Source organism: Choloepus didactylus, chromosome 7 (genome assembly GCF_015220235.1).
Source record: "Choloepus didactylus isolate mChoDid1 chromosome 7, mChoDid1.pri, whole genome shotgun sequence".
NCBI lineage: Eukaryota > Metazoa > Chordata > Mammalia > Pilosa > Megalonychidae > Choloepus > Choloepus didactylus.
This window is the reverse complement of record NC_051313.1, coordinates 9,307,048-9,331,810: the sequence shown is the minus strand read 5'-3', so window position 1 is coordinate 9,331,810 and position 24,763 is coordinate 9,307,048. Positions and strand designations below refer to the sequence as shown.

General features: G+C 48.6%; 1 protein-coding gene across 4 annotated transcripts in view; it reads left to right on the top strand.

Annotated features, from left to right (window-relative positions):
- ARFGEF3 (ARFGEF family member 3) overlaps window positions 1-24,763 on the top strand; it is a 146,568-nt gene that overhangs the window by 72,424 nt on the left and 49,381 nt on the right. For all 4 annotated transcript variants that reach the window (XM_037842987.1, XM_037842990.1, XM_037842988.1 and 1 more), the window contains 6 exons: window positions 4,901-5,005; window positions 5,790-6,123; window positions 10,231-10,343; window positions 11,089-11,993; window positions 23,273-23,439; window positions 24,364-24,529. In XM_037842987.1, the coding sequence (XP_037698915.1) occupies window positions 4,901-5,005; window positions 5,790-6,123; window positions 10,231-10,343; window positions 11,089-11,993; window positions 23,273-23,439; window positions 24,364-24,529 (1,790 nt within the window). The remainder of the gene's footprint in view (window positions 1-4,900; window positions 5,006-5,789; window positions 6,124-10,230; window positions 10,344-11,088; window positions 11,994-23,272; window positions 23,440-24,363; window positions 24,530-24,763) is intronic.

Genomic DNA, 24,763 nt, shown 5'->3' with positions numbered 1-24,763 from the left:
ACAGTGATGAGCTGGGAGACAGTTGCAGATATGAGTGAGGCCTCTTGCTTTGCCAGAAACATGGCAGAAACTTGATTTTGTTGTCATTGTTGGTTTTGTTTTTGTTTTTGCAAAAACTTGGGATTATTTTTAAGCTAAGCTTAGAATTATGCTTAACTGTTGTTGCCAAATAGTTTCTTCATCAATCCAGCCATTGCTGCAAGTCATCTGCATGTCCCACACAAATTAAGCTCTCTTTACACCAGGCGTTTGAAATAGGAAGAGCCCTATTTGGGGGGGGGGGGCGGTGTATAAAGCACAGAGAAACGGCTCTCACCTTCTTCTCCATCCCCAGCCTCAAGGCAGGCCCCCTAGGGAAGGGTGTGTCAACAGCAGACGGGAGGTGGCCCCTCCTGTACCCTGCTCAGGTCCCCACCAGGCCCGACCATGGAGAGTTGGAGCAGCAGCCTGGGACTCGGAGAATCACCCTAACTTGCGGGCTCCACCAACTGCAGGACCCCCTCCCACCACCAGGCTTGGCTGGCACAGTAACAGCCTGTTGTGTGATAATCACCGTCACCCTTTCTCACTCTCCAAAGTGTCCTGGTTTGGGTAAATGACTGCTTCACCCTCCTCATCCATGGCCAGGGGCTAATTTCAATGAGTGCTCACACCTCCCTGCTCACCCAAGTCCTGTCCACACCAGCAGAGCCAGCTCTCAGGGCACCGCTGGGATGGTCTCTCCTTGTCATGTTTTCTCCTGAAACCCAATCAAGAGTGGTGTTTTGTTACTGTTGGCTTGGCTGCATTATCTGGGTTGGATTTCCTGGGTTAAAACCCCAGTGCTGCCACTTACTAGCCCCTGACTTCAGGTGAAGCTCTCAGCCACCCTAAGCCTGTATGTCCCCTTCTGTAAAATGAGGGTTTCTATTAGGGTTTTGACCGTCAGTGCCCACCTGCCAACGGCCACCAGGAACACCTGGGGCTCATCAAGGGGGTCGCAAGGGCCTGCACACCTGGGAACCAGGGCACCTGGTAGAAGGCACGACAAGGAATAGTTACAGGATCTTGGCTTGAGTTAGGGGATTTGGGGGTGGGGGTTCTATTCAAGGACTGGGGGCTGTGAGAAGTAGGGGGTCCTACCAGTGGGCATCTCAGTTTTCATCGAGCAGCTGGGAGGAGCAGCGGGAGCCCCTGGCGGGGAAGGAGGCTTTGGTCACTCCAGGATACTACTTCTTTCATCTCGGTTTAGGCGTGATTGTGGATTAGCTTTCATCTCATTCCACCGCAGTCATTAATAATCTGAGAAATCCTCGACGTTCACCTGGCGAGCCCCCCAGCCTGGCATCCGCCTTCTTCTCTGTTCCACCTCAGGAGTCGGCCTTGTCGGGGAGTCAAACAAAGACCACCAGGACTTTGAAATGTGCCAAGGCTGTGTTCATGACTTAGCAGGCAAGGGAAATGAATGAGCCAGAAAATTTCCTGAATAGTTTGCTAAAAGTAAAAGAAATGTCAGAGCTTATGGTAGTTATATCAATTAATAATTAAAAACCAGCATCTGGACAAGTCAGAATGCGTCTAGAGGTTTGTAAGTGAAGGCTAAAAAGCACCACTGTTCACTGGTTGGGAAAGAGTCTTTGGCTCGGCCCAGTGAGGGCTTGGCATCCTGGGCTTTAAAGTTCATGGTTTTTGAAAAGCTGATGGAGCTCACATCAGCTGTGGGAGCCAGTCTGTTGGGAGACCACTCCCCTGGTTTACCTGGGACAGTCCCAGGCCATGCCGATTGTGGAATTAGTACAGGTGTTCCGTTTTATCTCCTCGGAAGTACTGCTGTAAGTGAATTTTGCTGTTGTGTTTACACAACAGTGCCTGGCAGGATGTAAATTAATGCTCAATAAATATTAGCTCTAAAATGGTTTGTTGGCTTTCACAATGGTTTGTGCTAATTCTTGTTTATGATGCAATTAGGAATAGTGAGCTTCTTACATCAGAAACTTGACTGTAGATTGTTAGGAAAATATGCTGCACAAACACATTGCAAATGCATACACACACGCACACACACATTAGAATCTAAATGGCATCTATTTCTATCAGTCACTGAAAAAAATGAAAACATTTCTGACCCATGTGACTTAGAAGTAGGCTTTAAGGGGGGAAACTGTTCACGTGCCACTTAGATGTTTCCTAGGATTTCTCATGGGACATTGGGTGGAAGATGGCTTAAGGCACATTTTTACAGAGCTAAATGGTTTCTGTAGGATCCTCTTCGTTGTGACTGGGTTTTCAATGCAGTTCTCCTGGCCCTAACTCTGCCACTGGAGACAGTGTGCTTGGTTGGGTTTTGGGCTTTCTCATCATGGGTCAATTGCATCAGGGGGAGGGTCCTCTCGCCAAAGAAGCCGGGGCTGCAGCAGGCTCCATGCATCTTCCACGGCCTTCCTGCAGGCCACCTGGTGTGAGCGGCCCAGGCCGGTGGTGAAAAGAACGCAGCCCGCTCTGCTGTCCTGCAAACTCTGCTCGTGTGGTCTGTCTTCCTTCCCTTAAGTTTCCTCAAACTGTACGCGTTCTTCTGTTTTCACTCCCTTAGCTCCTTCTAGCTCTACCAGCCAAACCTGATGCCTCTCCTGTCCCCTGGGTAGGTCGTTACTCTGAAATTGCCCTGTGGCCAGTCCCTCCTCTTGACAATTATTTCCCAATTAGGGTTCCCAGCTCTGTGGGGATGCAAATTCCTGACTCGCTGGGTCTCTCAGGAGGATTTGGAAAATGCCTTCAGGTACCACGCACGTGCTCACAGGCCTCGGGGCTGTATATTCATCGAGTTTTATATTAGGACAGAGGAGCTGCAAGAGGCTGTTTAAATCCGAGAATTTCTGGAAGGATAATTGGGCTTGGAGGGATCTCTGTTCACTCTCTGCCGGGCTGGCTCCCCCAGCCTCCCTGCACACCCTCCTCCCGGGAGAGGACTCGGAGAAGCTACACCGCAGCAGCCTGCAGGGAGGCAGGCTCCAGCTCGTTCCATTCTGCTCCTGAAGCAATTACTCGTTCGCTTGCTCTCCTTATGCCAACCACGTCTGTTTTTAAGGGAGGCAAAGTCAAAATGGTTTAAAAATAAATCGGTGAAACTGCTGGGACCCTGGAGCTGCAGCCTGGGCTGCCGTGCTCCTCTCAGCCCCCTTGCTAGACCGGGCAGCTCAGCCTCCATGGCCCATGGGTCCACGCTCGGCAGCTGTCGCCCCTGGACCGTGGGCCTGTGGGGGAATTCCGAGGGAGCCAAGCATGAGACGGGCAGCTACTCGGCCTGCCAGGGTGAAGGCTCCAACGAGAGCCCAGGAGGGAGGCTCAGGCCCTTCCAAGGGGGCAGGCTTTCCCTCGTGCGTTTCGACAGTTGGCTGCGGTATAGGCCGCTGTCTGTGCTGTGAGTCCCGCGTGTCTGTCTGTTCACAGACCAATATTAAGCACGTATGTGCCATGCGTATGTGTGTGTCTACTGAGAGCCGAGGAGGCACCTGCAACCCAAACGGCTCCTGCCATCACTTGACTCCTGGGAGCCACGGGCACCCGCTCCCCAGGCTGCTGCAGCCCCCAGAGGAGCTGCTGCTGCTCCATCTCCAACAAGACCCTCGGGCCAGCCCCCGGCAGTGCCACCGTCCGCGGCCCTGATGACCTGGAGCTCGGCATCTGCCGGGCACACTTGGCAGATGCTCGGGGGAACTTGTGGGTCCATTTCCAATGATTTCAGAAATTGACAAGTGTCATTGTTTATGATTATTTAGTTTTTTGATTCTACATGGACAGTCTGTGAGAGAACTGGGGCATTTCGTACTCACTTTTCTTGAAAACAGCTCAAGCAATCGGTCAGGAATTAACCTGAACTTTATGGCACAGCCAGTCCTGAAGTAGCCTTCTGGGGTGGATTTTTTTAATGTGGCTTTAATTGATGTTGTGGCCCTCCTCTTTTGCCCCTCCAATTTGTTCTGTCTGCAGCATGCAGAATGATCTTTCTAAAACAGAATCGGATGGGGTCGCTGTTTTACTTGCAGAATAAAGCCCAGGATCTCAGCAGTGCTGGCTAGACCCCTCTGGACCTGGCCAGTCGCCCTCCAGCCCTTTCTCCTGCTCCAACTGGCACCCCCTCTCCGCCTAAACTCCCTCCACCTCCGCACACACTGTCTCCCCAATTCCTCCACGGGGCTGACTCCGCTAAAATACCACTTCCTCTGGAAACCCTCCTGGGTCTTTCCACACGGGACCAGGGGCCCTCCCGCGTTCTCTCCTGGAACTTTGTGCTAAACTGTGCATTTGTAGCCCTTCCCGCGCAACACCTTTTCTACTTGCTGGCTTTCTATCTGGTCCCACAAAAGGAGCCACTCCAGGGCAGCGACGCCGTCTTGCTCAATGGTGTAGGGAAGCTTGCACAAGCAGGAGCCTAGAAACAGCAAGTCCTGCTGGCCCCGCCCCGACTAATGACCTCCTGCGTTTCTCTCTCTGGCTGCAACCTCCACCTCCGTCTGGGCAGATCGTGCACTTTTGTAGAGATTCAGCCCTTGGTCCGCTCTCCTCCACCCCCAGGTGGTGTGCAAGGGAAAGTCCAAATCCAAGTGGAATTTCCTTCTCCAAAGTAATGGCATTATGTTAATCATTGTACAGTTCTCTTTGAACTGGGCAGACTATTGTAAAGGATGGGTCAGCAACCTTTTTCTGGAAAGGGCCATGTGCTGCCTCTGTCTATGAAGAGTCAGAGCCAAACACAGCACAGAAATGCGTTGACCAATTCAGAGTGGGGAGTGGTCTCCTGAGGGGGTTAGACCATGGAAAGCGTTCAGATGAGGTTTCTGCAATGCCTGCTGCTTTCCAAGTGTGTCTCCCCACATCAGCTGTTTAATTGTGCCTTTGGGGTATGTGTGTGTCTTCCCCGCAGTGAGAACCAGCAGCTGCAGCTTCTGTACTCAGAGTGCATTCTCTCCGTGCTTAGCAGCTCCTCCTGCTCCATGCGGCTGCACCGCGGCTTCACGGACCTGATCTGGTGAGCACCCCACCCTCCACCCCCAGCCCCCAGGTCAGCCACGGGGGCACCTGCCAATGGGGTCTGTGGGTCCCCGTCCACAGTACCCACGACCCGCTGGTGGTTTCATCTGTGCGAGTGTCCAGAGGGAAGGTAGTGAAAATGCTTTGCTTGCACGTATCAGACCAAAATTCAGAGGCAAGCGGATGCCCACTGTACTAGAATATGCCCCCCAAGGCCCTTTTACATTTCTTTATATCGTGGGAACACAAGGAGATCTGCAGGCTACCAGCAGGTTCTAAAAGGGGACGAAGACTCCAGAAGCTTGTGCAGGGGGACGAGAGCTACCGATCCTTGTTCTCAGCCCTGCCCAGGCCGGTTCTTCGTCTTGACTGGAGCGTCCACTGCTTCCTCCTGATCTCAGGCCCCAGCCACAGGCAGCCTCTGGGCGACTGGAGGTCTCAAGGCTAACCCACTGGGAAGCAGTCGAAAGAGGAGCGTTGGTCTTGTGATTTGTGGGGGAATGACACTTTATACCTAAGCCACGTAGCACTGTTGGCAGTAGGATGGCTTCTTCCTCCTTCTCTTGATGTTTTGTTCAGTTAACCCAAGCTGGGGCTGGAAGGACGCGTTTTCCGTTGATACATCCAGGGGGGATGGAGAGGCAAGGGGGTGGGGGCAGAACGTCGCCAAAAGAAGGCACCCGAGGGACCCGACTCTCCCTCGCAGCCGTGTCGAGGGCGCCTGGCATTTCCCACCTCGCGCCTGGACGTGGGTGACCCCCTCTCTCCCCCGCCTCTCCCAGGAAAAGCCTGTGCCCCGCGCTCATTGCCATCCTGGGAAACCCGGTGCACGACAAGACCATCGCCTCGGCGCACGGGGGCAGCGCGGGCCCCGGCGGGGAGGCGGACTCGGCGGCCCCGGGCGTCGCGGACCACGGCCGGGGCTCCGGGTGCTCGGCGGCGGCGCCGGCCCTGAGCGGGCCCGTGGCGCGCACCGTCTACTACATCGCGGCCGAGCTGGTGCGCCTGGTGGGCGCCGCCGAGTGCGTGAAGCCCGTGCTGCAGTCGCTCTACCACCGCGTGCTGCTCTACCCGCCCCCCCAGCACCGCGTGGAGGCCATCAAAGTCCTGAAAGAGGTAGGGGGTCGCCGGCGGGCCGGGGAGCCTGGCGCTGCAGCGTTTCCCCCAGGGCCCGCTGTAGTCGTGGTGGGTGCGTGCGGGTTGTGGCCGGGGGAAGGAGGGTGGGAAAGTGCTTGCTGGGTCAACGCCCTTGGGTTAAAACTCCATCAGGCAGAGCCCGGCTGGCCCCAGGCTGAGATTCCATTCTGCCACGCTGGAAAGTGTTAGTGCTGATATGTATCCATTGGCCTTTACCAACATTAGGTTGCAGAATGTTTGATACTCAGGGTCTACATTATCCACAAAAGAGCTTTTCCGATGTCTGATTGCTGCAAGTCTTCCCTTTGCCCGTTGCTCCGTAAGCTGTGCTTCTCCCAAACGTCCCAACACCCGGGAGCACAAAAGGCTGCCCAGCTGGCGTGGTCATTCCAGCAGCCTCTTCCTAGTCTTGGCGGAGCTGGGATTGTTCTGAAGATACTTCCAACAGGGGTTCCTCTGCCAAACGGCCCCAAAGAAATATGATCAGCGTTTTTGTGTTGGTGCCCTTGTTCAGAACGGTGAAACTGCATTTGCCTTCGGCACCCAACGCCAAAAAAAGTCAGAGTAACCAGAACCCTCTGTTGACAGCTTATTTATTGTACACGCTATTGGCTGCTAACCCACTTCCACAAGTTTAATTTGTATCGCTTCTTGGTATTACTTTAAGGGGATCTGGATGTAGTCAATAATTGGTAATTTTGACTCTGGTTTCTTGAAAGGAGTGATCCACATTCAGTTGCTCTTTAAGAGAATCCACGAACTGGCAATGAGAGGTGCTAGTTATTTCTTGCCTACTATCTGCCAGACACCTTTTTTTCACATTTACTATCTTCAATCTCCGTGATAAACTCTGTGAGGTTGTATATCAGTTTTGTTTTTAGCCAGTGAGGACTGCTGCCTTTTTCTTCCGTGAGAGATTCAGGCAGGTGGTGATCAAGGTGTCAGCTTTGACCACTGCCCAGCCCTAGGCTGATGGGTCACGAGGTAGCATTGGAGGCTGGAGAGCTAGACAGCTTGGTCACCACCCAGACAGCACTGGGCCCCTGGCACTGCCCCTGGCCTGGCCACTCCCTCTGGGTAGGCAGAGCCCCAGGGAGAGGACAAGAAGGGGCTGACAGGTCAGCTCAGGGGCCCTCCAGGGGACGGTCAGGGAAGGGGGAGAAGAGAGGCCCAGAACTGTGCTCTACTGAGGTTCTTCTGCATAGAAACCTGAAGCCAGGGAAAAGGAAGTTCTCCTCCAAAGAAAGTAAGGCCTAAAGAGATCCGGTGAGTTGCCGAAGATCATAGCCAAAGAGAGGAAAGCTACCAGTTCTGCTCTGCCAGACCCTGAGCCCATAGTCTTTCCTGTGCCGTGCATATGACTGACCTTGATGTTCATGATGCAGTGCAAATGGTCCCAGCAGCCCCTTTCCGAGGGCTGCTGCAGCCCCCCATTTCCAGAAGCCCAAGTTTAGGGTTAGGGGAGCAGTTCTCTCTCTGCCACTCACCAGCTAAGTTACGGTAGGTAAATCATTTAACTCTGAATTTACAGTGTTCTCATCTGTAAATGGTAATAAATATTCCAAAGGTTGCAAGTTTAAAATGCAGCAGAGTTTGTGTAAGAACTAAAGTGTTACACAGATATCTGGTGCACTTGTGGCTACTCCATTGCACCATTGAGCAATTGACTATTTCACAGCACAGTGTGGAACCAGCATCTTATCTCCTCAAATATATTTTTGTAAACCTTGCTTTTGGGTGCTCCCTCCAGTAGGTATTTAACACTCCGATGCTTGAATCAGAATAAGGGTCTAATAAGTGTGGACCAACCGACAGATGGACTCAGAGACAGAATGTCTGCAAAGGGGGTGTTTTATAAGATGCAGCAACCTTTCCTTTCTCTTAGAATTGACAGGCTCTGGCACACACGCTGCTTGCTGCAGAGCCACTTGGCAGCTGAATGTGCTGTGCCTCTGGTGTGTGTAGGTGGCTATGTGTATTTTAAATAATCACCTCTCTGCTACTGCAGACGAAGCTAGCTATGTCTTCCCCTTCTGCCTGGATTTTCCTAGCTTCCTAAGGCCATTTGGCAGGGGCAGGGCTGGAATGAAGCAAGAGCCCCTGAGCTGCATGTTGAGGCCACGCATCCCCCGGGAGCACAGTGGACAGACTCAGGCCAGGCTGTTCCAGAAGCACCTCCACTTTATAGGACCAAACCAATCACCTGGGAATGTTGGTAACCTAGATACCAAAATGTGCAGGCCTTAGGCTCACAAAGAGTCCTCAGGGCGCCCCGGATGTTTGCTCAGCTTTGTGGAGCTTGATCACTTGGCACGTTACCTCCCTGTTCTCGTTCTGGTTTGTCACTCTGCCAAGTGCTCCGTGTGCCTGTTAATCAGAGGCCCACAGTGCATTGTGTTGAACAAAGCGCATCCACTTTCTGCCTCCACATTCCCAAAAGATGCACGGTAATCCAAGAGCACAACTCGCTTCCTTTCTCTCTGCCAATGTTCAGCTTTAGAAGGGGTTCCCTGGCTTTAGCAGACCTGAGACACCCCAACCATCGATTCCATGAACTTCATTCCACCCAAGAAGCTGAGATCAGGGAAATGCATATCAAAACCACAATGAGATACCACTTCACACCCACCAGGATGGCTACTTTTTTTTTAAAAGATGGAAAATAACAATTGTTGGCAAGGATGCAGAGAAATTACTTGTACATTGTAGGTGGAAATGTAAACTGGTGCAGCTGCTGTGGAAAACAGTTTGGCTGTCCCTCAAAAAGTTTAACATAAAATTGCCATATGACTCAGCAATTCCACTTCTAAGTATACCCGAAAGAATTGAAAGCAGGGACTCAGATAGATGCTTGTACACCAGTGTTCATAACAGCATTATTCCAAAAAAAAAAAAAAAAAAAAAGGTGGAAACAAGCCAAGTGTCCTTCTACAGAGAAATGGATAAACAAAAGGTGGTATAGCCATACAATGGAATATTATTCCGCCCTAAAAAGGAATGAAGTTCTGATAATGTCCTATAATGTAGGTGAACCTTGAAAACATTACCTTGAGTGAAATAAGCCAGATTCAAAAGGACAAATATTGTATGATTTCACCTACATCTAGAATAGATGTAATAATATCTAGAATAAGAAAATGCATAGAAATAGAAAGTAGATTGGAGATTACCAGGGACTAGAAAGAGGAGTAATGGAGAGGCATGACTTAATAGGTACAGGCTTTCTTTTGGGTCATAAAAATGTTTTGGCAAGGGATGGTGGTGTTGGTAGCACAACATTATAAATGTAATTAATGCCACTGGATTTGTACACTTAAAATGATTAAAATGATAAATTTTGGTTATTTAGATGTTACCACAATAATTAATATCTATCTCTATGTCTATCTATCTAGAGAGAGAGAGAGAAAGAGAGAGAGAACAACTTTAGGCTAGGAAATTTGAAAACTTAGATAAAATTGAAAAATCCTTAAGAAATAATGCAGCCTCTAAAAAGTTGACTCAAGAAGAAATTGAGCATCTGAATAGTCCTATAAGCTTGAAAGAAATTGAGTCAGTTTTTTTTTAAAAAAATAGAAGCAAACACACTGCTCCATACAGCTTTAAAAGCAAGTTATACCAAATATTCAAGAAACAGATAATCCCATTTGTACACAACTTTTCTAGAGAACAGAAAGAGGAAAACTTGTACCTGGGTTGACAGTTTTTGAGCCTAGTCAACTGGATAACAAAATAAGGCAAAGAGTACAGAAATGGAAAACCATTGGTCAGTCTCACTAAAGAAAGTAGATGCATGTGCTCTGTAATACCATGCTACAAAATTTTTTGAAGCAAGTCATCCATTGGAGCATTTTCTTTGTGTAAACTAGCCCTGAACTGAGGAACTAGAAATGCAGGGTATACTATATGTCAAGAAGAAAGTTTGATCAGTTTTATTAAGATTTACATTTTCAAATAGTTGACTTTCTCCTTAGACTACATCATTCTATAAAGAAAGTGCATGTGTATTTGATTGTGTAATTTTAAAACCTTGTGCTCTTTTGTGATTTTCACTTTCCTGTCATTTTTTCCCCCTTTTTCTTTCAGTTACTCGGGAGCCCTCAGCGTCTCTGTGATTTGGCAGGACCCAGCGCCACTGAAACAGAATCTAGAAAGAGATCAATTTCCAAAAGAAAATCGCATCTGGATCTTCTCAAACTGTAGGTTATATTTCCTTCTAGGTCAATATTGCTTGGCAAACACCGTTACTCCAAATCCTTTAAACCTGGTTTCCAAATCCCTGAAATTTTTATGAATATGCCTTATCTGATATGAGACTATTTAATAAAGTGCCCATAAGCTGTATGAAATAACTTCTCTCAATTTATTATAATAATATGAATTTGCATATTTTCATATTAGTTTAAAGGAAAACAAATGTACCAAATGAAATTTACAGAAATTATTCATCAAAGTTATTTTAGAGAACTTTTTTGATTTACAAGACTGTAACTGCAGGAATCCTTTATATGTAATCCCCCTAGAAAACTGAAATATTATGAAGTGGTCATAGTCACGTTCCTCTCTTCAGGAATAGGTTTATTTTATAGAGAAATAATAAATAATATGAAGCCAGTATAACTCTCTTATAGATGAAAAACTAGGCATTAAACAAGAGTGAAGTTACCCAATGTCTATCCAAGGGAAGACTATAAATTCCCATCAGAAATATTTCTGTACCCAAATAAAGCAGCCAACCCAAAGAGCAGGGGCTGGAGGTGGACCCCTTTGCCTGGAGATTGTCTTCTGCTGGCCTGAGCTTGCTCACCCCAGGTATCACTCAAACCATTTAAGTGTTTGCGGACTGGAGCATCTGTTTTGAATCGTATGCTCTTTGCCAGTCAAACCATTCCCGTTCCTCCCTGTTTCACGCATGTGCCGTTTTCTCTCTTGGACCCTGTCCAGCATCATGGACGGCGTGACCGAAGCCTGCCTCAAGGGTGGCCTGGAAGCCTGCCACGCCTCCGTGTCCTGCGTGTGCACCTTGCTTGGCGCCTTGGATGAGCTCAGCCAGGGCCGGGGCTTGAGCGAGGCGCAGGTGCAGCTGCTGCTGCTGCGCCTCGAGGAGCTGAAGGACGGGCCCGAGTCAAGCCGGGACTCCATGGAAATCAACGAGGCGGACTTCCGCTGGCAGCGGAGGGTCCTTTCCTCAGAGCACACGCCGTGGGAGCCGGGGACCGAGAGGAGCCCTGACATCAGCATCAGTGTCACCAACGACACGGGCCAGACCACGCTGGAGGGCGAGCTGGGCCAGAAGACGCCCGAGGAGCCCTCCGCAAGCCACAAGGACAGGCTCAAGTCGCCGGCTCTCCAGGAGAGCAAGGAGGTCCGAGTGTCAGAACCGGAGGCAGCCGACCAGCCGGACGTGGTGCAGAGAAGCCACACGGTGGTCTACCCCGACATAACCAACTTCCTCTCGGTCGACTGCAGGACGAGGTCCTACGGCTCCAGGTACAGCGAGAGCAACTTCAGCGTCGACGACCAGGACCTTTCCAGGACTGAGTTTGACTCCTGCGATCAGTACTCGATGGCGGCCGAGAAGGACTCGGGGAGGTCCGACGTCTCGGACATCGGGTCCGACAACTGCTCGCTGGCCGACGAGGAGCACAGCCCGCAGGACTGCCTGGGCCACAGGTCCCTGCGCACGGCCGCCCTCTCGCTGCGGCTGCTGAGGAACCAGGAGGCAGACCAGCACAGCGCCAGGCTCTTCGTGCAGGCCCTGGAGAACCTCCTGCCCCGGCTGCTGGCGCTGCCCAGCGTGGAGGAGGTGGACGCCGCCCTCCAGAACTTGGCCGCCACCTTCTGCTCAGGTAGACCATCTGTTGCTACACAGTAAGAATATTCAGAGCGTTTCACTTCACGGGCAATTAGTGATATGCTTGCAGTTTGATATTAATCCTTTGGGTTTCTTACTTTAAAGAAAGCAGGGTAATGTCAGACCTATAGTAGTGGTTTCTTTGAATTCTACAGTAGTGAATGGCTGGTCTATAATGAGATTGATAAACGTATATGGTGTTGTTCTGGTTTGCTAGTGCTGTCATTAGGCAAAATACCAGAAATGGATTGGCTTTTATAAAGGGGGTTTACTTGGTTACAAATTTACAGTCTGAAGGCCAAGAAAATGTCCAAATTAAGGAATCAGCTTGAGTATCCCTTCACCAAAGGTAGCTGGGAACCTCTGTTAGCTGGGAAGGCACGTGGCTGGTGTCTGCTCATCCCAGGTTGTGTTCCAGCTCCTCTCTAAGCTTCTGTGAGTTCTTCAAAATGTTGCCCTTGGGGCATTTTGCCCCCTCTTAGTTTCTCCAGAGCAAACACTGGGCTAGCATCTCCAAGGTGTCTGTAAAAGTGCTTTCAGCAGCTGTCTCCAAAATGTGTCTCTCATCTTCTCTGAGGTCCTTCTGTTTGTGAGCTCTTTTATAGGACTCCAGTGATTACATCAAGGCCCACCCTGAATGGGTGGGGTCCATAGCTCCATGGAGATAATCTAATCAGAGTTATCACCTACAGTTGGTTGGGTCACATCTCCATGGAAACAAATCAATCCGAAGTTTCCAACCTAATCAAGACTAAATATACCTGCCCCCCCTCCCCAAAACTGCCTCAAAGAACATGGCTTTTTCTGGGAGACATAATATATCCAAACTGGCACAGGTGTGAATCCAAGAAGGAGAGGCAACTACATTCTAGAAGGCTGCTGCTGACTGAGACAAGATGGCAGTTGGTGATTCTCAATATATAGCTGTTCCTTGGTGTCTCAAAATCAAAGCACACTGCACCTTTGGTATATTAATATGCAGACTCTTTGGAATGAGGTCTTGGGTCAGATGCAGGCTGGCTCTTCCCAAGAGATCCTGCATCCCACTGGCTACCACAGGGCACGGTGATAGTCCATGTAGTTTAGCAACATCACACCCTCCATTCCCAGTCCCTCCCCGTCTCTGGCTGTCAGCAGTGTGACCCAGACCAGAGCACACTGAAACAGAGGCTGTGGGGAGCATTGGCCAGAGCCACCCGAAAGCCATGCTGGTCTCACTGAAGGTCAGATGATACCCACCCAGAATTTTGGTGGGGAGGGAAACCAGAATAAAGGGGAGTAGAATTTCACACAGTGAGTAATGAATGGTAGAAATAGTTTTCTTGAAAGATAATACAGAGAGAAAGCAGTGAATGGGTACAGAACATTATGGCAGGATAACTGATGCCCTAGCATCGGGAAGGTGAGCTGTGTCTTCCCTTCAAAGTAAGGGGTCTTCTGACCCCAGAATTGGGAGACGATGGCCCCCAGCATGCCTGGCCCTGTGCTCAGGAATAAGGGATGGTCCTGAGAACCAACAGCCGTTCAAAGCCACGTTCACCACTTTGCTCGTCCAACACTGAGCCTCGAACCAGCGTTTGTCATTTCACGCACTGCATTTATCATAGTTATCTGTCACACTATGTTTATTGTGTATCTATCGTTTATTTGTTCACACCTACCCCTTCCTCTCTCCGGACTTTTACCTCCTTGAGAGCTGGAACCTTGTCAAACTCATTTCTGATCTTCTAGCAAAGAAAACATGGTACACAGACGTGCAAAAAAAATGCTCACGCAATTTTTCCAATTACTGGAACCTAGCCGGGTCTGAATGACGTGTTGGGGAGGGTGGCTGAGTGTCTTGAAGAGCTGGCCATGTTGCCCTTTGCAGGTGTACGTAAGGGAGAGCTTTTTTATAAGTATGAGGCGGAGCTACAGTTGTAGCCAGCACCAGAGGAGACAGAAACTCTGACCCCGGACTTCTCAGGGAGCCCCCTGACCTACCCAGAGGGGGTGAAAGAGCCTACACTTTCTCAGCTTTCCTAACTGTGCTCTGATTATTTTAAGACACAAAACACTTCTTAAGACTGCCCAACATTTTCTCTCAATATTCCTTCATTTGCAGTTAGGTATAAAAGCAACCTCTGGGTTTTTTTGTTTGTGTAAAGGAACACACACTCACACATATTCATATGTTATCACTGAAAGACTAGGAAAGTGTATAAATGCTCTTCTTCAAAAATTATATTTCTCCTTTCCATCTTTTATGTCACCATTGTTAATTCAGCCTTCTTTGGTTGAACATTCCTGGTGTGTGTGTATTGTCTGTGTGCATGTCTCTCTTTCTCACACACACACACACAAATCCTTACCCAGCCAACATTTTTACGGAAGCTGTGCTGTGTGCCTAGGGTCTAACCATACACATGGCTTGTTCCCGGTAAATATTTGTTGCTTGTAGCTTGATGAGGAGCCTGGAAAGAGGTGAGATTGTTCAGGAGCTGAGGGAGGGGTGAGCCAAGTCCCCAAGTGAGGAGTGGGCTCGCTGCTCCCGGACGGGGTCCTGTGGGGCCGCTGTCTCTTCCTGGCGGTGAGTAATCGTGGCATGAGCTCTCAGCAGCCCCTGCTGCTTGGACCCTCTCCGTGCTCCAGGGGGCGAGGCAGCCAGCCTGGCAGACGTCAGCAGTCCCCAGGCAGCTGCGTTTCAGAGCTCAGCTCTGTGGCTGGTTGCAATGAGGAGGGCCCTGAGTCATCAAGAAGTGGCACAATTATTTTTAGTTTCTTCTACTTAAAAGTAAAATTATCCATGAAAAAAATAACTCAACTGCAAAAGTTTCAGCATTTAAGTATGTCAGATTTAGTTTTCAGATAACTCCATGTTCATAAACAACATCCCTAATGATTCCAGGTAAATGACTCGTCACAGTAGTAAAGAATGACTTCCAAGGAGAATTACAAAATGCAGTTCTAGTGGGGTCTTTTGTAAAATTTGGGGTTAAAGCAAGTCTTCAAATTTGTGCTTCTGTGCCTTTCAAATCAATATTTATTTGTAGCATATATGAAAAAACAGGGCTGGAGTAAATTTTTTTAAGTGGCCAGAATGTGGCCCTGTGAACGTTGCAAACTGCCCAGATCTTAGAGACCTTTAAAATATCCCATCAGGCCCAAGATGCTGTGTGACATTACTTTTTATGTATAGAAATCACTACATTGAAAAAAGACTTCAAACATTTTTTTATTTCCAAACATAATTTTTCATGATTGTCTATAACTGAATTAGTTGTTTGTCTTTTGGATCCAGTGCCTTTTATGGTACCTTTGCCAATTGGGGGTTGATCTCTATTTCTGACTTACAGACCATCGCTGTGTGGTCCTGTTAGCAATAAGCGGATTCCCCCTGGCCGTTCCTGGGGTGAGCTCAAACCACGGGCCACCAGCATCACCCTGCCCCCTACCCACCTCCCGAGCAAGGCACATGCCCCTGCTCCCCCTGCAAGGCCACCTCCCAGATTAAAAATCAATAAATCAGGAACAGTTACTCCACTGAGACAAGGGAGTGGCGGATCTCCTTTGTTCTCCCCAAGAGAAAGTTAGAAAAATAAAAGCAGGAGAAGACAAAAAGAGAAAAGAGCCTCCTGAGTTATAAACCAGATGTTGCTCATGATCTGCTTTGGTGTCCGAAGCTCCAAGCCTTGTTTTGCCAGAAACTCCCGTCAAAAATTTGTCCCTGACTTGTCATCAGGTGTCTGTTTTTTGGCTGGGATGCAATCACTCGGTGATTCTCAAGGCCCTCCGTCCTCCGACAGATAAGATACCGTGGAAATGAGTCCTTCATTCCGTGATTCTGGGCAGCCTTTCTTCGAACGCTATTCCCGTTTCTTCTGGTGGGGGCGTTTGAAGACGTCCAGACGAATGTGGCTTTTCTAAGGACAGTGCATGGTGGGGCAGCAATAGCTGCAGCCAGGCCTCCCGATCCTGCTTGGGACAAGGTCTGTGCAAGGTGGTTCCGCAGGGACTGTGCAGAGACCTGCAGCTGGCGGGGGTCCCAGGGACCCTCCTTCCTTAGATCAGCCATTCTCCGTTGTCATCCTGACACTGGGACCAATTGTCAGACTGACTGTGAGTAACCTGAAGCTTATGAAGTACCAAGATAGTCAGTATGAATCTTGGTTGTGCAAGAAATATCTGTTTCTCTAAATGAAAACATATCTGAGTTCCGGACCCCCATCCTGCAAGGCTGGCAGGATGTCTGTCTCTGCAGTCCCTGGGTGTTCCTCTTGGGGTCCGACCCGAAGCTGGAGCTTGTGTGGGTCTGGAAAGGGGGCCCCCCCTCGCCCACTGCCCTGGACCCATCACCCCAGTCACAGGCAGCTCAGGCCTCCTCTCCTATTTGGGAGTCTCTCAGGCCAGGCGGGGGGCCCTGTGCCCATCATGTGTTCCTCTCTGGGGTCCTGCCAGGCAGCAGGAGCCACAGACCCCCCTCCTCTGCCCAGCCCGGGGGTTCTCTCCTCGCTGCCTTGCTGCTTTGTGAACACAACACCGGGAAGTCATCTGCAGCTTGCGGCCCGTGATTGAAGCCTCCCTACAGAGGCTCCCTGTCTTTGTAGAATGCGGAGGGGAAAATGTAGGACCCTGCTTCTATCAGTTAGAATTAGGTTTGTTTACAATACAGTAAAAAACCCAAGTGGTTACTTCAGAAAGACGGAGTTTCATTTTCCTTCCCCAGTTATGTCCAGAGTTCGTCTGGTGGCCACGTGATTCTCACCCAGCAGGGGCCTGGGCTCCCCCTGCCCCCCTCTTTCTGCTCTGCCCTCTTCACCTGTGACTTCATCCTAAGATCCCCTTGACTGGCACCGGGGGAGCAGCAGCCTTCGCGGCCTTAGAGTCTAATAAGTCCACTACCCGGAGCTCGCTGGAAACGCCGCATAGTGACGATGGGTTCATTGGTCCCTCCAGGTTGCAAGAAAGACAGGAACATTGTAGCCCCAAGCCAAATCATCAGTCTGTGCTAAGGAAAAAAAGAAAGCAAGAGAGAATGATATTTGTGTAGCAACTAGAAGTTCCCAGAACATCACCATATTTTGCTTTAAAAACCAGGCATGGATTCAGAGTTATACTTATAATATCATCATTAACCACTTCCATTCACAGATGTGGTCTTGGACAGAAAGGGATAGAATTGAAGCCAGTAACCCAGGAATTTTACCTATACGTAAATACAACTGTCAGCATGTGTGGTTCCTGAGGCCACACCATGTTCTCTGAAGTCACGATTTATCTAAGTTCAAATCCCAGCTCTGTCACATAGCAGCTTTGTGAGAACGGACAATCACTCACCTTCTCTTTGAATCAAATTCACCACCAGCAATGTGAGGATAGAGTGACACCTGCTTTATTTACTATGAAGAGTAAATGCAATAGCACATGCCTATTGCTTAGCATCATGCTTGACACGTAGTAAACACTCAGATGTTAGCTCTGCAGCCATCATCATCATCATCACCACCATCCACATGTGCTAAGGCATAAAAAAAGGTAAGTGTCACTGTCTGAGACGATTAGTTCTTAAATGTTCTCACAATCGCCTGGCTTCTTTGAGGCCTCTAGAAGCCCATAAATAAGGGTGGCGATGCAGAGAATGTGGTGAACTGGCAACCGTGCTACTTCCTGTCCACATACCTGCTCCCCCTCCCCAGTCAAGTAAGGCCCCAAGGGTTGAGAGTCTAGAACGTAATTCCATGCAGAATAGTTCAGAAACAGAAATCCGGGCAGAAAGTTATAGCTAGACACATATAGGTAGCATCATTTAATAGCAAAAATATTAGAAATTACCTAAATGTACAAAAATAAGGGAAAGGTTAAATGAGTTATAGGTTATCCATTTATGAAATTCTGTAGGCATCTGAAATTGTATTCTTGAATAATATTTAATGATGTGGAAAATGGTCATAGTATAATTTTTAAAAGAATTCAAATGACATCAAATGCTAATAATACTTATCTAGGATTGAATTATTACAAATTGGTATCATTTTCTTCTTTGTACCTTTTTCCAAACCTCTAAAAAAATTCTAATTGTAATAACTTCTATCATATAGTAAAGTACTAATGTGTTTTAGTTTCTTTGGCTGCTCAAGCAAATACCATGAAATGGATTGGATTAGACAATGGGAATTTATTCTCTCATGGTTTTGAGGCTAAAAGAAAGTCCAAATCAAGGCTTCATCAAGGTGATGCTTTCTTCCTGAAGACTGGCATTCTGGGCTGGCTGCTGGTGATCCTTCGTCCTTGGCTTGTCACAAAGCACATGGCGGCCTCTCCTGGCCTCTCTCTTCTCTTCTGGGTTCCATTGACCTTCAGCATCTTGCTTTCCATGGCTTTTTCTCTTATCAAGACTCCAGTAATAGGATTAAGACCCATCCTGATTGAGGTGGGTCACACCTTAACTGAAGTAACCTCATCAAAAGGTCCTACTTACAATGGGGTCACACCCACAGGAATGGATTAGATTTAAGAACATATTTTTCTGGGGTACATCCAGCTCCAAACCACCGCATACTGTTAAGTAAAAACTAGAACCATAGACTTAATTGAAGAAATCTGTTAATAAGGAAAATCGTATAATTTTATTACAAAGATCTAGAGTACTGATCATGCCCACTGTTGGTGAGAGTGGGCTTATGGTGTTCTTAACACAGTTGGTGGGAAGAAAAATGATTAGATAATATTGGGGAGATATTTGGGCCATATCTATCAAACTTAAAGTATGTATAAATTCTGCTTTGTTCTTGCAAGAAGGGCTAAAATTATTTCATCATTTCTACTTTTTTCGTAAGTGAAGCAACCTCATGCCCCCCAGTAGAGCAGTAATCAAACATGCCGTGCAGCTGTGCAGCGGGACACATGTCCTCATTAAGAAACAGAGAGGCAGATCTGTAGTGACAAGATCAAGAGAGGCTAATACGCACGGTACAGAAACCTCCAGCTGCAGGGCATTGGGTGTGGTGTGATCTCATCCGTGGTCAACGTACTTCTCCCTGCACCGGGAGCTCTTGCTGGGAAGGGGATCCTTGGGCCTTGGGAGAAGCAGGGGCTATTGTTCTTATTTTTTATAGTCTTCAGCACTGTTGAAGGTTTTACATCAAGTAGCAATTACTTTTATTAAAAAAGAAAAACTACCATATAATCTTAGACACAGAAGAGGCCATTTCTTCTAATCTCATCTCCCATCTGTCACTGGTGATGGAACAGGAGAGCCCTCCTCCAGCTCCTGACAGCAGAGCACATCTTGATTGTAGAGAGAGAGGAGGAACTTTCATTACTGAAGATGGGGAAAAACAGATAGCCAGAATATGTTAAAAGTCCTGGGTCCTATAATTTGTCACTCCAAATTTCCTGACACATCAGTGAGACCAATAAGAAGGGTAAGTGGAAAACAGCATCTATTAGGAAACGACATGACACCGTGGAATCTTGTCATAAAATGAAAAGCAAGCACAGCGTGGCATAGTGCAAAGACCCAGAGGTTGGACCCAAAAGAGCTTTGCCAATTACTAGCTGTTTAACTTTGGGCAACTTACTTAACATCTCCAAGCTGCTTTCCCTCCCAGTGCAACAAGAATTTGGGCAGGAGCAAATGATACTGTATGAGAAGAGACTTCTTTTAGAAAATAGTAGGCACTTAATAAATTATTGCTGCTGTGTTATTTTTGATTATTATTAATAGTATCACCAGGGAATTATATCTGGTATAGCAAGGAAATGGTTGTCTTCCTGAAGTTGGTAGATTATACCTCATTTTGTTTTTTACTCAAAATTTGCCAGCTATTTGTAATTTAAGAAATTAATCTGCATTACAGCTCTGATCCAGTACCGACAGCTTGTTCCTAACAAGTCTGATGAATTATTTCTGAGCCATGTGTATCCATTAGGCCTCTGCTAATGATTTGGGTGTCATCAGTAGACACCTTAACTGGCTGCCTTTTTCACTTCCCACAACTGAGCGTGTGATCAGTTTTCAAAATCATGTTCTAGGGAATTAGTGGTTCCTTTCAAAATTTAAAAGTAATTACCGGTATCTAGGATTAAAGCCACTTGCAGGATTCTTTTGTTTTTTGTTTTTTCGCTCCCTGGTTCACAGACTCAAGTGTACTTTTCATCCATGATCAGGGATAGATAAATTCCCACCCCTGGGTGCCACTTTCTGTTTTGCCAGCGAAGGAGAGGGATCCGGTGCCCTTTTTTTCCTCCAGAGATGGGACCTAGGGACAGTGTTAGTTTCCCTAGGCCACACGACAGAGTACCACCAATGGGGCAGCTCAAACAACAGGAGTTTATTCTCACACCTTTGAGGGGCCAGAAGCCCCAAAGCCAGGGGTCAGCAGGGTTGGTTCCTTCCGGAGGCCCTGAGAGAGAATCTTCTCCTTGCCTCTCTGCGGGCTTCCGGCAGCAGCGAGTCGTTCTTGGCGCTCTGTGGCCTGAGCTGCGCCAACTCCAGCTTTGCCTCTGTCATCACAGGGCCTTCCCTGCTGCGTTCTGTGCCCCCATCTCTCTCTGCCTTTCTTTTGACAAGGCCACCAGTCACGGATGTTGGGCCCACCCTAATCCAGGATGATCTCATGTCACGTTCCTTAACTTCCTTCCATCGGCAAAGACCGTGCCTCTGAATCCACTCACATTCACTCGTCCTGGGGGCTGAGACCTGGACAGATCTTTCGGGGGGTCACCACTCAACCCAATCCATGAGCCATCAGTAAATCGCACCATCAACTTGAACTTCCTTTTATAATGCTCCTCGGGCCAGGATCACAAAACCCCACAGTGGGAATCTCAGTGAAAGATCTGGACAGTCTTTGTGGATCCCCAGAAAGCAAGACCTAGCCATGGCCTCACCTTTGAATGCCTATGTGGCTTTTATTCTTTCATTAGTGAAAGGGGAGAACTAATCTTAACTTGGAAAAATGTGTGCACTTACTCCCATTGTGCCAGTTTGGATGTATTATGTCCCCCAAAATGACATGTTCTTTGATGCAATCTTGTGGGGCCCAGTCGTATTAGTGTTGATTAGGTTGGAACCTTTGGATTAGGTTGTTTCCATGGAGATGTGACCCACCCAACTGTAGGTGATAACTCTGATTATATGATTTCCATGGAGGTGTGGCCCCTCCCATTCAGCATGGGCCTTGATTAGTTACATGTGGAGGATGTAGCCTGGCTTCTGCTTGCAACTTAAACGCAACCTGGGAGCAAGCAGACGCCAGCCACGTGCCTTCCAAGCTAACAGAGGTTTTCTGGACACCATTGGCCATCCTCCAGTGAAGGTACCTGATTGCTGATGTGTTACCTTGGACACTTTATGGCCTTAAGACTGTAACTTTGTAACCAAATAAACCCCCTTTATAAAAGCCAATCCATTTCTGGTGTTTTGCATTTTGGCAGTGTTAGCAAACTGAAATACCCATCCAAATGTTTACACACTCCTCAAATACTGCAAGTCCTTGAATTATTTTTCATCTTCAAAAGCTTTTCTACTCTGTACTGTCGTATTAGCGGCTTCATTTAAAAAGTCACAGGGATAGAGGGAAACACTCAAGGTACCAAGTTGTATTTCTAACTTACTTGATTGTTGATTCCTGAAAACGTTAACATTTCACATAGGAGGCGCATCTTTGATAAAAGGGTAATGTCAGAAGTGGTCCGAGGAGTGTATTTAGGATGGGCCTTTTCACCCACGGCTGTCCAGCCAGCCTCAGTGCACTCACAGGGGCAGACAGACTGGGGGGTTCTCACCACCCCACATTCCTGCAGAAGTCTGGACAAGGCACCGGCACGGACGTGGCGGTCCCCTTTTAGAGTGGGAGGTATGGTTTGTTTGCTGGTTTACGTTATTTGTATAAAGCACCAGGAGCCCTTCAAAATGAAAATCCTGTCAAGTAGAAAAGAACGTTTGAAAATAATAGTGGGGGAAATAACAGTCGCTCTTAATTTTTGGTACGTTTGTATTTACAAGATCCTGCACTAAGCCTCTTCCCTGCGTGTGGCTTCTAACTAGCCTGGACATAAAAATCCTTGTTTGTTCATTTGTTCAGCAGGTGTTTGCTAAGGGTCTTATCTCTGTGAGGTACTGTTCTAGGCCCTCGGGATTTTCTGCAGTGAACAAACTAACAAATTCCCACCTTGTCATAGACCTTACATCTTAATGGTGGTAGCAGACAATACACAAATATATTTTAATATAATGCTAGGGAGAAAGAACTGACATTGAGGGAGAAAACTTCAGCAAGGAGGGGTGCTGTTTTAGATGGAGTTGCGAGGGAAAGTCATTTTAGAGAGGCCACATTTGAGCAGACACCTGGAAGAATCGAGAGAACAAGTCATCCAGATGGGGAGCGTTTTCATTTCCCAGCTGCTAAAACAAATACTGCACAGCGGGCTGATTTGAACAATGGGAATTTATTGGCTCACAGTTGTGAGGCCAGGAGAATTCCAAAATTGAGGTGTCAGTAAGGCAGTGCTTTCTTTCCAAAGGCTAATGTTCTGGGGCCGGAGGCTGGCAGTCTTTGGGATTCTTGGATTTTCTGTCACATGGAAGTGCCCGTCTTTCTCTTTGGGTTCCGTTGACTTCCAGCTTCTAGCTGCTCCCTGTGGCATCGCTCTCTGTTGACTTTCACATGCTTGCAAAGGGCTCCAGTGATCTGGATGAAAGCCCACCTAGTTCAGGTGGGCCACACCGTAACTGGAATGAGTTCTGGAAGAGATCTTATTTACATGGCTCCACACAACCACAGTGTGGGCCAAGACCAAGAGCATGTCCCAACCGGGGTCACAATTCAGTCTACCGCAGAGGGGACAGCCATTCTCGGGAGAGGCCATGACAAGTGCAAAGGCCCTGAGGCAGCCCCTGGCTCGGGAGGTCAAGGACAGCAGGCAGGTCGGGGTGGCTGGAGGGTGTGAAGAGGAGAGAGGAGGGTGAGGTCAGGGTTTAGTATATTGTCGTGGGCAGCCACTGGGGGGGCGTGTCTAGCCAAGAATGGAATGCAGTCGACCCTCCTCCCTATTTGTGCATAGAGAAGCTGAGACGTAGAGGGCTTAAATGATGCTACCAAGGTTGTGGACAGTCACTAATAGGTCAAGATTCAAACCCAGGAGATGCATGTTCTGCACACCATGCAATAGGGTGTATCTGGCCCTGGGGTGTCCCTTGCCGTCATCCTTGCTTCTCAGAATGCCCTCTCCTTGGGGTGGCTCCGACCCTCCGCCGGCCAGTCACCAATCTGCACTCGCTCCTCTGCTCAGGCATGATGCACTCTCCAGGCTGTGACGGGAGCAGCAGCCTCAGCTTCCAGATGCTTATGAACGCAGACAGCCTGTACACAGCCTCACACTGCGCCCTGCTCCTCAACCTGAAGCTCTCCCATGGCGACTACTACAGGAAGAGGCCGGCCCTAGCACCTGGCGTCCTGGTGAGTGATTGTGTGTCTCCAGGGAGCTGCACTCTCTGGTAGGGGTGGCCTCTGGGCTGAGCAGCCGTGCACAGGGGTCTGGGAAGAAATGGCCCAATGCATTCTGTTCTGCTTTGCACTGGTGTCGGCCATGCCTTGTGGCTTTAGAGAAGACGGGTACAGAGGTGCAGTCTGCAGAGCACTGCAAATTGCAGAATTGCCTACCTTGCCCAAGAGAGCCAAGAAATGACTCTTCCATCTTATTAAGCACACACTTGCATAAAACATGTCCAGAAACTTGGAATTGGAAGATGTGCAGAGAATGATCCTCTTTGCTGAAAATGAAGGCATGCTTCATTTGATACCTAAATATACCCAGACCAAAGCTTACTGGTTGATGTGGAGCAAGGAGAAGGGGGTCAATTATACTGTGGTTGGTCTGTTGACCCTGACTGGGCAAGGCCCTCCATGGTGTCCCCTGACTCAACTCCTGAGCCCAAATCCATGGATCTGCACAAAGGAAATCAGCAATCAATTGTTTGCCTAATAGAAGCTGTCAATTCCTGGGTGAGTGGTGGTTTCCTGGGTGCCACTGAGCACAAGTATCTCTTGAAGTGCACGTACTCCTGTCTGGGAGTGAGAAGAGGAAGCTGTGCTCCAGATATCCAGGCAGTTTCTAACCCTCCCATCAGTCAAAGGGTAAGCATTTAAAATGCAATAACTTTAATCCCTCCACAGGGTATTTTAAAAAGATACCGTAGATGAAAGAAGTTTGGGACATCTCCATCTCAGCTCCCCACTGTCTTGCAGCCCCTTCTATCCCCAATAACTTAGGTTTTGTTTTTCTCAAAGTGCTGATTCCCTTGGGGTTGAGTGAAGCCAGGAGGCGGCCAGCGAGCTCAGTACTGGTGGCCGGCCACCCTCTAATGGGGTCTCTCTCTGCAGAAAGAGTTCCTGAAGCAGGCACAGTCCAGTGGGACGCTGATGGTCCTCTCCCAGGCCTGGCTGGAGGAGCTCTACCACCAGGTGCTCGACAGAAACATGCTGGGAGACGCCGGCTACTGGGGCAGCCCGGAGGACGTCGGCCTCCCCCTCATCACCATGCTCACCGGTTAGTGGCCCTGGTTTCCTGGCCCTTGGTTGGGGGGTGTGGGAAGCTCACCCTTCAAAGCCCCTTTTTGAGAAGCAACCGTGTTGCAAGCAGACTTTGAAGCAGCTCCCAGGCAGTGCCAGGAAGGTTTCTGGGAATTCACCCCACTGGAGCCTCCTGTCCGTTTTCCCCACGGGGGCCCATCGGGCTCATGGGGCCCACTTAGACTTAGCACCTTTGTCCGTCGGTGTGAAA